Source organism: Octopus sinensis, linkage group LG14 (assembly GCF_006345805.1).
Source record: "Octopus sinensis linkage group LG14, ASM634580v1, whole genome shotgun sequence".
NCBI lineage: Eukaryota > Metazoa > Mollusca > Cephalopoda > Octopoda > Octopodidae > Octopus > Octopus sinensis.
In genome coordinates this window covers 29448053-29462812 of record NC_043010.1, presented here as the reverse complement: position 1 = coordinate 29462812, position 14760 = coordinate 29448053, and the positions used below count along the sequence as shown (strand labels likewise).

General features: G+C 37.6%; 1 protein-coding gene across 1 annotated transcript in view; it reads left to right on the top strand.

The window, feature by feature from the left end:
* The window catches only part of LOC118765933, a 34540-nt gene that overhangs the window by 3417 nt on the left and 16363 nt on the right, over positions 1-14760 (top strand). The window contains exons 4-7 of the mRNA XM_036508791.1: positions 2071-2158; positions 4320-4528; positions 7920-8013; positions 14421-14531. Of these exons, the coding sequence (XP_036364684.1) occupies positions 2071-2158; positions 4320-4528; positions 7920-8013; positions 14421-14531 (502 nt within the window). The remainder of the gene's footprint in view (positions 1-2070; positions 2159-4319; positions 4529-7919; positions 8014-14420; positions 14532-14760) is intronic.

Here is a 14760-nt window from a genome sequence, read left to right as displayed (position 1 = left end):
ATGTGCCCTTGATACTCTTCTTAAACAGTCATATTAAATATCGCCGATAGAAGTTGAGAATTTTAAACCGATATCTTGTAATATCTTTGGAGAATTGGGTTGCAAATCCAGTTGCTCTTTTGATATGGTTAATATTTGGCCCATATTGCTTCAGATTATTAACTAAGAAAGGTGAGAGGTGTCATTGAATCCATTCCTATAGCTGCTCTTAGGAATGGATTCAATGACACCTCTCACCTTTCTTAGTTAATAATCTGAAGCAATATGGGCCAAATATTAACCATATCAAAAGAGCAACTGGATTTTGCAACCCAATTCTTGGCCTGATGACTTCTGTTTGGTATTTTTCTCAGGACTACTTGAAGTACTGCACCGCCGATATTTTGTAGAGCTTTTGTTTAACCCGTTTGCAGTATCCCTGTTCTAACTCATCTATCCATTCAGCCTTCTCATTTAATCCATCATTCCTTTTCCCAAATTGATTTCTAGTGACTCCCCACTTGCTCAGTAGATGGAATGTCTTTTACTGATATTCTTATTTCTGTTGAAGCTCTGTATATATTTGTGTATGTATGTGTATATATGTGTGAATATGTATGCATGTATGTATATATTATGTATGTATTATGTATGTATGTATGTATGTATGTATGTATGTATGTATGTATGTATGTAAGCATGCATGTATGTAAGTATGCATATATATGTGTATGTATGTATATATATGTACGAACGTAAGTGAATGTTTGCATGTATATGTATTAATGTATTTAGGTATGATTGTATGCATATATCTGGGTATGAGTATGTGTGTATATATGAGAGTTTGGGGGTGTCTGTATGGGTGTATGCATGTGTGTGAGTGAATATGTGTGTACAGGCGCGTGTGCGTGTGTGTGTGTACATGTGTATGTGCATGTGCGTGTGTGTGTGTGTGTGTATATGTGTTTCTCTGAGTTCACATATCTGTGCGATTTTGTACGTGTTTGTGTGTGTGGTGTGTGTGTGTGTGTGTGTGTGTGTCCTACTATTCTCCGTCTCCGAATGTAGGAGTTGATGTTTCATCAGACAGTGAAGCAGCTCTGTAGGTATTTCAGTCCCTTCCAGCACGACACCAGAGCTGCCCGAAGCCATCCACTGATGTAAGCGACAAAACTCCTGCACAGTATAAACTATGTTGAGTCAGATGTTGCGATTCTGGGTCAGATGTTTATATTATCTTCAATGCTCAATCTTGCTGCATCACACGTCCTCTGCCGTGAACTAGATATAAGGGCTTGCTTTCTCATCGGCTTCTGACAATGTTCTGGCTACATTTTTCTTTCCTTCGAGTTAGTACAAGATAAAATGAAGGCTTTAATTTGAAGGCACTGAAAGTGTAAAAGCGTTATGTGAAAATTTTCATTGCAATCTATGCTTAGTTTTGTTTGCATATAGTGCTAAAAGATAGTTGCATTGTGATAATCTATCATTATCGTAATCATATTGCTTTTAGTAAAGTTTGCTATAAAATAAAGGATACTGGGATGTAGCTATTAAGAGAAAGGTTGGGAGTGTATAGTCCACTCTAAACTGTTTATAACTCTCCAGCTATTGGTGATCTATGATCGATAGTGTCAACAATATATACAAAAAAGTATTACATCATAGTCTGTGGGCTATCAGACTTCGTTGTTTTGCCTAAAATATTAGAACGAGGCTAAATCCTTATGTATCCTAAATATAAAAATCCTTATATAAATCCTTAAATATAAATATATCCTTATACAGAATTAATTCATGCGCCATATAATTTTTATAATACACCAAATACCGGGTCTACAGTGCTTGATATGACGTGAAAATCGATTTTAGATGGACAAAATACGTCTAGGTCGAAACAGTATCCCTTTGTTCAGTTGTTAGACTCACATATTAATCTTTAATAGATATAAGACAAAATTATTATTGAGGAAGGCTAAATATAATTCAGTAATATAGAATTAATTGATTCATGCGTACTGTGATGCATTATATAAATTTTCTAATAGATAATATAATATTGCATGCCACTTAACTTTAACTTCTCAGATAAAAGTGACTGACCACACGACGGGAGTTGTTATCGAAGCCACACGTCCAGGTACAAAGATTTATTGTGTAGACGAGAATCGTGGTAGTAAGTGTTATACTTATTTCTCTTTAGAGCTTCGAGTGGTTGCGTGTTATTTCTAAAATAGTAATCCACTTAGTAATAACTGTTAATCCTTTTTCCGTAATCTTCTTGATGTCAGAAACATAATGGTTGTTATACAACTTAAAAGATTCAGTGTGTCAGCCTCCTGCTGATCAACATGCACCAAAAGTAGTCTTGTCTACAGCAATTTATTCGGGTCACAAACAGTCTAAACGCAAACATATCCTCAGTTGTGAAAATACATACATAGATACTTGTTGGCGGTAACTATTGGAGATCAGTTCTCCCCTCTACATCACATACACACACACACACACACACACACACACACACACCACACACACACACACACACACACACACACAAGCACGCATGTTGTGAGCAAACATATTACTCTCTAAGATGGACCAGATAGCAAAGTCCATGGGATTGATGTCTGGACTTGCATCACTTCTGTGATAAATTGGATGTGTAGGCCGGAACCCCGTCTTGAGTGAAGATGTAACGGTCACCAAAGGTTTCTGTAACCCAGGGCAACACTTTCTTATCCATCATTTCCACATAAACTTCACTGTTGACCGTGATGCCAGCATCGATGAAGATCAAGGGAAACTTGAGCTCATCAGATGCAACTGCGGTCCACACTATGAGTGAAGCTAGCTTCTGACGGCGTAAATGTTGGGGTTTACAGCTGCTGAGAGGTGCTTTGGTATGTTGATGGATTTTGACTTGTTGATAGGGGATCCAGATTTTGGTCCACTCCTCAATTTGCTTGACATCAGGTGCCGTGTGGCTCTCGTACCAGGGTGGGAGAGCCCGTGATTAACATCAAAACTTTGGTATGTTGATGGATTTTGACTTGTTGATAGGGGATCCAGATTTTGGTCCACTCCTCAATTTGCTTGACATCAGGTGCCGTCTGGCTCTCGTACCAGGGTGGGAGAGCCCGTGAATAACATCAAAACCTCCCAGCACTAGGCAAATGGAACGATTGGTCGTGGTATCCCAGTGGATACATCACTAATGCAACTTTTGCAACACTAAAGCAACATTAATGCAACTTTTGCCTGAGGAAACGAACACGTGTGTTAATATTCCTTTTAAAATATATGGATTTTGCTGTAATATCTTATGGATGGGGGATAAAACAACTAAAACATGCACTTTGTGGAAGCGTACGTAGCAATGCATTAAGGGATTTATGAATTTCCATCCAAAAGTTCTTCTTCTTCTTCTTCTTCTTCTTCTTCTTCTTCTTCTTCTTCTTCTTCTTATTATTATTATTATTATTATTATTATTATTATTATTATTATTATTATTATTATTATTGTGTATGTGTGTATCTTTTACCTTTTATCTTTTAGCTTTTACTTGTTTCAGTCATTAGACTGCGGCTATGCCGGGGGGGGGGGACCACCTTGAATTTTTAGTCAAATGAATCGACCCCAGTACTTATTTTCTTAAAGCCCGGTATTTATTCTATCGCTCTCTTTTGTCGAACCGCTAAGTTACGGAGATACAAACACACCAACACCGGTTGTCAAGCTAGGTGGGTGGGATGGATCAAACACAGACACAAAGACATACATACGCATAGATACATACATACATATATAGGACGAGCTTCTTTTAGTTTCCGTCCACCAAATCCACTCAAAAGCTTTGGTCAGCTTGAGGCTATAGTAGAAGTGCCACGCATCTGTTTACATGCCTTTGCTTAATTACCTTTCTCTCTTTACTGAATAGCTTGTAGATTCAAGGCGACACAAGTTATAGCATGGAACAGAGCCCGGAACTATGTGGTTGGGAAGCATCGGTTTCAAGTAATGGTGGTGGCTGACAGACACCTCGCATCACACACAGGGCAGGCTTCCATACAGTTTCCGTCTACTAGATTCACCCATAAGGCATTTATCTAAGTCGTCGCGCTGTGAGACTGAACTTGAAAGCACATGGTTATAAAGCTAGCTTTTTGACCACTCTACAACGCCATATCAGCGCCCATATAGAGAGTTTTTTTCTTCTTATTTTACTATTAAAACATCAAACTAGGATTTTTACCGTTTTGCTTTTCAATCACTTTTTTTTTATCCCTCGTCTTACTTTTAACCTATTGACTAACACTGATTCATTTACTGATAGATAGAAAATGGAAAGTTACTTTGAGCTCAGCCACTGCAGTTAATCGCTTTACAATGGATTTCGAAGGGTCAATCCTCAACGAAGAATATTTATATTTTGGCAGTTTGAGACCCGTTCATAATGACTACTTTATTAACCTTCGGGACATTGGAAAATTGCTTTGTGTATATTTGACATGGTATCCCAGCTTTGATATGAATAACCGTACAGTAAGTATAATTATACAAGTCGAGACTTCGTTTGTTCTTGTTATTGTTGTTGTAGTTTCAATATTAACAATAGTGTGAGGGCGGTGATCTGGCAGAACCGTTAACACGCTAAACGAAATATTTAATGGCATTTCGTCCGTTCATACGCTCAGAGCTCAAATCCCGCCGAGGTCGACTTTGCCTTACGGGGTCGATAAAATAAGTGCCAGTTGAACACTAGGATCGATGTAATAAATTTACCCTCTCACCCGAAATGACTGGCTTTGTGCCATAAGTAAAACCAGTATTAACAGTGTGGTTTAGTATTTCATGAAATGCCTATATAGTTGTGTGTGTGTGTGTGTGTGGTGTGTGTGTGTGTGTATGTGTGTGTGTGTGTGTGTGTGTGTGTGTGTGTGTGTGAGAGAGAGAGAGAGAGAGAGAGAGAAAGGCGGTGAAAGAAAACAAGCAGGAAGTATTAGATTAGCACACAGGGGAAAAAAGAAGTCGTTAATGCTTCGAGCTTACATAAGAAAAGATAGGTGATAAGAGATAAAAGGAGAAGGATAAACGTATCTGAGTTAGACGGTCAAGGCATACTGAAGTGACTGGAGGAGGAGGTAGTTAGCTTAAGACGTGGATGGCAAGGTAGACACAGTGAGATGGCATTTGTGTATGTGTGCACGTAAGCACGTGTGTGTATGTGAGAAGTTAATGTATGCGTGTATATTGTGTGTATAAGTGCGAGAGCGTTAGTGGGCAAGCACGTGTGTGTGTGTGTGTGTGTGTGTGTGTGTGTGTGTGTGTGTTTATGCATAAAGCTAATGTGAACGTGTTTACGTGAGCATGGAAGCCTGTGTGTGCACGAACATGCACGTATGTGTATTTATGTTTGGATGATACAAAGTATGCGTGTATATTCTGTGTGTTTGTGTGTACGTGTGTGGGCGTATGTATGTGAGTGAGGCTATCTCACACATATATATGCATATGAGGCTATCAAACGTGTGTATGTGTAGTGTGTGTCCTGCTTTTGAGTTGGTGTGTACAAGGTTATCGGACAAAGCGTGTATATATGCAGCTGTGTACGTGTATATACTGTGTTTGTATGTAAGTGTATACGTGTGTATAGGCGCTTCTATGTGTGCGTGCGAGGCTATTAGATGTATGTGTGTGTCATCCCGGACAGAAGTGTTAGGTGACAAAAGTGGTAAGTGTTAAGAAGTCTGTGTGTGTGTGCTGTGTGTTTGCGGTACGTGTAAGGATGGATATGGAAGTGTGGATGCTGGGGTGTGCGGAGTGAGAAGGAGTGTGTATTTGTGTGTGTGTATGAGTGGGTACTAGGGTATGTGGAGTAGGAAAAAGTGAGAGGGAGAGAGAGTGTGCGTGTTTGTGCGTGTTTGTGTGTGTAACAGTTGTTGCAGAGAATGACAAGTTGAGAGGAAATGTTGTGAAACCGAAGTATAATTCCCGAAAATGTTCAGCAAAACATTAAAAAACTCCGGCCGGTTTGTCCAATGTACGAAGAGTGACAAAAAGAACAGAAGATGCAGTAGATGAGATTGCTGGTGGTAGAAGCGGTGGCAGTTACCGGTGAGGGTAGTCGTGTTAGAGCGGAAGAGATAGATGCGGAAGCATGTATGGGAGCAAGTGAAAGAGCCAGGTTAAGTGTCGGGAATGGGAAAGAAGCTACTGACTAATAAGTCACATAGGCCACTGCCGCGTTTGAAGGAGGGGAGGAGTAGGTTGAGGAACATGTAGAAAGTGAAGAGATCGGATAGAAGTCAGTGGAAATCACGTAAAATGGTGTTAGGAGAGTTGGGTGGTGGGATGATAGATGAGTGGGTAACAGAAGCAGGTAAGACTGAGGCGGGTTCGGAGAGAGACTGCAAATGCGTGGCCAACAGACCAGGTAGGATCAAGGGCAGTTTGGATAAGAGTATGGAGTATCCCCTTTAGATGAAGTGGCAAGCCAGATTCGTGTAGTTACGGTCCATTCTCGTTCCCATAGCTATTCCTGATACTTGATGTTAAAGCTCTCCTGCGAAAGAGAAGCAATTGAAGGAGTACCAGCTCATCTAAAAAGAGGTGGGTAGAGGTGATAGGCTGAGATCAGGACGTAAATCGAGGAAATGTTTTAGTACAAGGAGGACTTCATCGTTGTGGATAACAGTATAGAGAGATTATTATTATTATAATAACCAATTACTGATATTTCGAATGTGTTTTACACGTACGTAAAAGGTTGTTACGTAGGCACTACTGTTACCAGTCGATTACAGTGAAATACATTAGTGGAATCAAGTTTCTCCCAATATCTAGTAAACAGCATAAAATGTCACATAAAACCGTAAGCGTGACTACGGTTGAACAAGTTTCTAAAGAGAGTGGAGGCATTTAAAAGGTATACAAAAAAAATATAAGATTGCAAATTTCATATGGTTTTGTTGAGTAAGACCTTCACCTCAGATCTTAGTAGTTGATAGGAGTGGAGAAAAAAATAAAATGAAATAGTAAATATGTTGATTGAGAGACCGGAGAAAAATACAGAAGTAAATGAAAAGCAAGATGTGTCTCTATAATAAAGTGATGTTAACTATTTTCCTTGAGGTAATGCTAGAACTTTAATTTTAATTCATTCTTGCAATTTGCAATTAATACATAGCGCTTGTTTGATAAATTCTCATTATTAGCAAGTAAAACTTTCAAGACTTCACATGGACAGTCTGCAGGCTCGTCCACCGCCTTTGTAACCAGAAGTTATCTATAATGAAACAATAAATGTGATACATGTGTTTGTGTCGTTTGTTTTTGATATATTCGTCGTTATGTATTCACTCCCACTTGTCATTTTTAGCACTACTCGTCATAATACTCGTGTGACATCATTGAATGAACAGTGTTAAAATTGTCATGATTTCCAACAGACTACTGATAAAGAGGTCACATTTATGCATATCCGCATGTGTTACGCCCTCAAGTGACAATATAAACCGATCGTTGACGCTGCAGGGATTTTATTCCTGCTGCGCTTAATAGTTTTAAAGTGAGTCAGTCAATGCAATCCGATCCCATTCTTGAAACATGGAGGTCTAAACACAGTGACTCAGTGAGGTGAGACAGTTGCAGTGTACTGTAAGCTGTAGGATTTACATTGGAGTGGCCTTCTCCTAAGTGAATTACCTTACAAGACAGGTATTTAGTCCAAGTTTCGTTCTCTTTATGCCAAGATAGACACATTACGTTGTATGGTTCTTATTTTATAAGACCGATAAAATAAGTAGCAGACAACTTAATGGAATTGAAATAATTACTGAAACCAATGTAAAGTAGTGCCCAGCCCAACAGGTTGATATCAAGAAAATAATTTAAAAATATAAATGATTTTCTATTTCTTATTTTTTCTTTTCAGCTTACTTTGACTCGTGAGCATGAGGAAAAGTATACGTTTCTGACTTCAAGTCATAATATCACGAACCAAGCAGCATATCCTGTCAGCACCTGCTGTAAGTATACTAAAAAACAAATCTAGGTAGTGAGCATAAAGTATAGTAGTAGTAGTAGTAGTAGTAGTAGTAGTAGTAGTAGTAGTAGTAGTAGTAGTAGTAGTAGTAGTAGTAGTAGTAGTAGTAGTAGTAGTGGTAGTGGTAGTAGTAGTAGTAGTAGTAGTAGTAGTAGTAGTAGTAGTAGTAGAGGCAGCAGCAGCAGCAATGGAATAGTCTGTCATAATATCCCTAATGAAAATTTTTACACAAGCACAAAAAAATCTAATTAACCAAAACCTTATATAGGTCATCATGTAAAGAATATTTCTCTTGGATTATTCAAGCAAGCCTCTACCGTAGAAATAGTTAATAGTAATTCTGAATATGATAATGGTGCTCTGTTCAAAAGTGGTGTTGAGGATAGGGTTCAGCTCATTACTATCCCTTATACTAACAACTCTGATTTTGCATAATTTCTACACAGAAACATGTAAAATATACTAATACATCACACAACTCAACCGTAAATTATTGCAAATAATCGAGGAAATGATAATTCTAATATGATCATATCTAATATTAACATATTTCTTTATTGCCCACAAGGAGCTAAACATAGAGGGGACAAACAAGGACAGACATAGGTATTAAGTCGATTACATCGAACCCAGTGTGTAACTGGTACTTAATTTATCGACCCCGAAAGGATGAAAGGCAAAGTCGACCTCGGCGAAATTTGAACTCACAACGTAACGGCAGACGAAATACCACTAAGCATTTCGCCCGGCGTGCTAACGTTTCTGCCAGCTCGCCGCCAATATTAACAACCACATTGATAATGTAGCTAGTGGTGGATCTGAGAATAAAAACAATAAAGGCCCTGATATGCATGTAGACAAATAAGTTAATAAAACTTACAAACGACAATAGCCAATCGAAAAACCTTGAAAGTAAATGCGCAGCCAAACATAGCGGTAAAAACTATGATGGAATTCAACATATGATAAATGTAAGAGTAAAGATGAAACGAATTTACCAGTGCATACTAATCCAAATACAATATCTAACCTAAGCGATAGGAAAGGAATTAGCATAATCCAATCTGACATTTCTAAAATAGAATACTCAAATTTCGCATCTTCAAGAAGACCCACAAAGGGTTAAAAATTACTACCACTCAAGAAAAATAAAGAAATATCAAAACAAGAAAATTAAAGGTAACATGATTTAAACGCCATTCACAAACAAGCTCTAGGACAGATGTTTACTTTAATATATTGTATTAAAAACTTTTCTCCAAATCACATATATCTTTGCATTTTAAATAAGTAATCAGTTAAATTCACTTACTCTACATCATAGCTTGTAGATGTTATAAAAGCTATAACGCCCGTAAAATGAACAAGTATAATCAAAATTACACACACACACACACACACACACACACACACACACACACACAAGAAAGTAACACAAACTCTCAGACTTACTCTACAGATCTGTATAGCCCCAAAATGAGTGAGATTTAGAATTTAGAAAACAATAATACAAAATCCCACAACTTTAATACAATACAACGGTCGTGAATCTGATGGTAACGTATTTAATAAACAAAATAAAATTGATAATCTTGTACATTCTGTTAGTAAAATAGAGCATGAAATCAACACTAGTAATTCTTATCCTAATAATAATAATAATAATAATAATAATAATAATAATAATAATAATAATAATAATAATAATATCAGTAAATATAAAGACTTGCTAATAGAAATTGAAAAAATGTGGCATCTCAAGGCGACTATAGTACCAGTGATTGTAGGATCTTTAGGAATGATAAAAAAAAGGTACTGAAACCTATTTGGAAATGATACCAGGCTTACCATCCCTACAGGAAGTGCAAAAAATCGTGTTAACTGGGACGGCTCGTGTACTGAGAAGAACATTATCACTGTGAAAACAACATCCATTCATGAATTTATTTATTTATTAATTTTTTAAATATATATTTTACCTGTGAATTTGCCTGTGTAATCTGGGAATGTATACAATGAGCTTCTCTGCCCTAGGTGTATGGAAAACACTCAGCAAGAAACGGAAGAAAATTTGAAGAAAGAAGGAAATAATAATAATAATAATAATAATAATAATAATAATAATAATAATAATAATAATAATAATAATAATAATGATAATAATGATAATAATAATAATAATAATAATAATAATAATAATGATAATAAAAAAATATTCAGACAAATACATAACAAAAACACCAGGACTTACAAACACATATAACATACAGAAAATTGCACTACTAGGCACTGCACACATCCTACGCAGAACACTTTCCATACAATAACCATCAGAGCATCACAACAAATCACAGCACATACCCAAGGCACACAGAGCTGCGCTCGGTAGTGAAGTGAAAGCACGCTATAAAAATAAAACTACTGAATAATAATAATGATAATAATATAATAATAATAATAATAATAATAATAATAATAATAATAATAATAATAATAATAATCCTTTCTACTGAAGGCACAAGGCCTGGAATTTGGGCGGAGGAGACTAGTCGACTCCAGTGTTTTACTGGTACTTAATTTTTCGACCCCGAAAGGATGAAAAGCAAAGTCGACTTCGGCAGAATTTGAACTCAGAACGTAATGCCCTGATGCAATACCAGACACTGGCTCTCATGGCTTCTGATCTTAACGGATTGGAAGTGTTATCATGTACATGTTTTGGTGTAAAATATGGGCTACAGCAAATATTCTACTCAACACAACAGATTTGCTTGTCAGTTATTTGACTTTAACCAGTTGAGCATGTCACTTAGTGGCTGACAATATGTGCATCTCTGATCACGTACAGAAGTAGTGGGAGAGCATCAAAGCCATGTATGAGAGAAATTCTTCGGATTTGAATAATTAACCTCTGGAAACATGAGTGTTTCGTTCAACATCCTTAAACAACCCTTATTCAGGGACCTTTTGACCTGAAGAAAATTCTATCTGGGCCCCACCTGTGAAGTCTTACACTGTTTATCTTTATATGAGATTACCATGTCACGCACATATGATTGTGATGCATTTGTCTGATGTACCCTTATCAGACGGGTAGTCATGGTGGGTATATTGGGCATCGCATATTTGTACCCCAGTGTTACTTTGATAGCATGCGCTGCTCTCTCACTCAATAATAATAAGAACCTAATGCACACGAATTCAAACTCTACAATCAACCCATAAAGGAAATCTAATAAGTAATCTAAAATAGGTACTCAACAGGAATTCAACGTAAGTAGTAATAATAGCATTTGTAATAAGGTAGAAGCAAAATGATAAATCATAAAATTGTGAGCCCATAGGAACACGATTCAGTTTCACAAAAGATTGTCTTAAATAACAGTAGAACGACTTCTACTTGCTTAGTACGCAACGGTATCTAAGAGATACGGTATCATTACATTAGCAAATGCCAGGTATTGCATAGAATTTGCTTTTAATTCCTTAAAAACCACTACAACACAGGTTCAGAAAAAAAACCCCATTTAAGTAATGCAACTTGACTAGCTAAGCACAGCTTTAATTTCAGCCCAGCGAATATAAAATACTCTCATTACTAGGAAATCATAAGAAGAACACCTGGTCCTCTTTCTATACTTGAAATAAGAAAGTATGCAGATTATTAGGCAATGAACACACACACACACACACACACACACATTCGTATGTACACACGCTCGCGTACTCACACACACTCTCTTTCTCTCTCTCTCTCTCTCTCACCACACACACACACACACACACACATATATATATATATATATATATATATATATATATGGGTGGGTGTATGTTGATCGGTCTTGTCAGAAGAGTATCACACCTTCATTGAAGCTTGCATTAAATATGTGCCGCAGAGGACGTGGTTGTGAAACTCATCTCACAAGCTGCTTGATTTCTCTCCGGTTCATGTGAGTTTAGGTGGTTGGTTAATTTAGCTCTTAAATAAGAAATCGCCCACATACATTGCCTTTCAATTTCAGATAGAATTCTGCAGGTATTGTACTTGAGTTTTGATTACAGAGGGGACGGTTCAGAGCAGCATGCTCCACTCGTTTTGAATCATAGACATCACATATATTCTTAGCAATCTTTCTCCATGATGCACGGTTTTCAGCCAATGCCTAAAAGCTTTAAGACTGCTCTTTATAACCTCCTTAAATCGCTACATTGGTTTATGTTGCGGCTTTTTCCCTCTGGTCAGCTTCCAATAAAAATCTTTCATCTTCCCATAAAAATCTTTCATGATCTACCCAAAGCATTTAGTTCGAAATTATTCTTACCGCAATACTGGTGCTGCTCACTTTCTCAAATGCAGCAGCATCAGGTGTATAAGAGGATCACTTGGTGTTCATGATGCGCCGGATACAATTCTGATGAAACCTCTCCACCTGCTTTATGTTGCCTGTACGTTGTCTACATTTCGCACCCATATAACGGGGCTGTAAGAACACAGGCTTCATACGCAGAGAGCTTTATGTTTCATATGATATTTTGATCTGACTAGACTCGCTTGAATTTCCTATGAGCAACACGCTTTCATAATCTTGTGATTTATTTCGGTATCATGGGTGCCAGCTCTACTCAGCGTACTTCCAAGACACTCAAAGCTGTCCACTACTTCAAGCCTTTTCCCTCCCACGATGATGCCAGGAACCACATATGCTTGCCAACTGTTGAAGTATACATGACCTTTGTCTTCTGCATGCTAATATTGAGCCCAAATGCAGTGCATGTATCGGAGGTGTCCATTATCATCTGCATGTCTTCTACTGTGTGATCCACAAGATAAAGGCGCTCTCTGACAAGAGCGTAAAATGTTTTTTGACTTGTTGTTGAAACGTGTTAAATTGGGGACTTTGCCAGAGTCCCTAAATCGTACGTAACCACTGATTTCGTAGTTCTGAAACCATGTATTAGTATCAAGGCAAAGTATATGAGTAACAGAGTGGGTACTAACAGGTCACTTTGTTTGACATCGTTTTCCCACTGAAATTGGTTCTGAAAGCGTTCCATTCAGGTTCACTTTTGTCTTCAGGTTATGATGAACCTCCTCAAGTATCCCTACAAATTCTGGAAGGCATCCAAGCTTCCCCAATATGACCCACAATGCACTACAATTAACAGTATCGAAGGCTTGGTAAAATCCACAAGTACCTGATAGAGTGGAACACGTTGCACAGTGCAATTCTCCATAAGCTGACTGATGGAAAATCATGTCTATTCTACTTCGTTTTGCCTTGAACCTATACTGGGTCTCAGGACAGATTCATCTTGTTCGTTGATTCAACAAAACCTTGGGCAGGACTTTTCCTAACATTTCAAGCGTGTTTATACATGGCCATACCGATATTTTCTCCTCCAGAGCGATTCAGTTCAACAGGTATTTCGTCCAGACCCGGAGCTTTTCCTCTGTTTATCGCTGTGGTAGTAGTCCCTGTCACATCAATAGTGGAATTATTCACCATCTCTCTTATAACCTTCTTTTGCGATATTCCATTAATAATTTCCTCAATTACTGATGAGTAATTAAACAAACCTTTGAAGTATTCAGTCTATTGTTTTTATGATTCATGTTCGGTCTTTAATGAGGTTGCGACCATCTATTGACTTCATTGTTGTCGATTTTGAGGACTGTGTGACAAAACTTGACTTTTTGTGTTGTATGATGCTTTCAAGTCTTTGCAATGATAAGCTCTCCTCATTTCCGCTGAAATTCACATCGTCAGGTATTCTTCATCTTATGCGTTTCAGCTTAGATTTTACCTCTTTGAAGGCTTTCTCAAAAATGATCCGCACTGGGCCCTCTGCAACAAGGTATTTGTTCTCAATGGACCTGGTGATTTCAGCACCATTGTCATCAAACTAGTTTCGATATTCTTGAGGTCTCAGAATTGTAAACCTGTGTTTTGAACAGATCCTAAGAGAGACCATTGCAATTATAGTGTGAATCTGAGAGGGAAGTATGTTGAATAAAATCATAATTAACTTATCCTCCTGATTTTCTTTTACCCACAGCCAGGAACTTTTCAGTATCCCTGGTATATTATGGGGTTTATATATATATATATATATATATATTATATATATATATATATATATATATCTATATATATATATATATGTGTGTGTGTGTGTGTGTGTGTTGTGTGTGTGTGTGTGGTGTGTGTGTGTGTGTATATATATATGCATGCATGTATGTATGTGTGTGTATGACACACAGACACGCGCGCGTACATACACACACACATACACTGAGGCATATATATGAATTTTCCGGGTTTTACTATTTCATAGATTATTAACCAAACTTACGGTTGTGTTTTTGTCCATCTTTCTTGTACCTAGATGATGATGATGAACTCGCAGATTCACTATTAGATGATTGTTGTGAAGATGAGAAATACTCTACCATTTGTGATCGAAATAATTATCCACAGCTAAAGAACACTACTATAGGTAAGTCACAGCCACGTCGTACGAAGAAACCTTCCCTCATTATGAGAGGTCCTGTCCGCATAACTTCCTTGCATTCTTGCCTCATGCTCTGCATCTAGTTTCTTGCCTCATGCTTTGCATCTGGTCCGGGAAGTCAGAACCAAACCAAACCCAACCCCGAGCAGGTTAACCAATCCCTCTGTCTGTCCAGCGACCAATGACACTGTTGGACAGTTTGGATCTGCTTCTC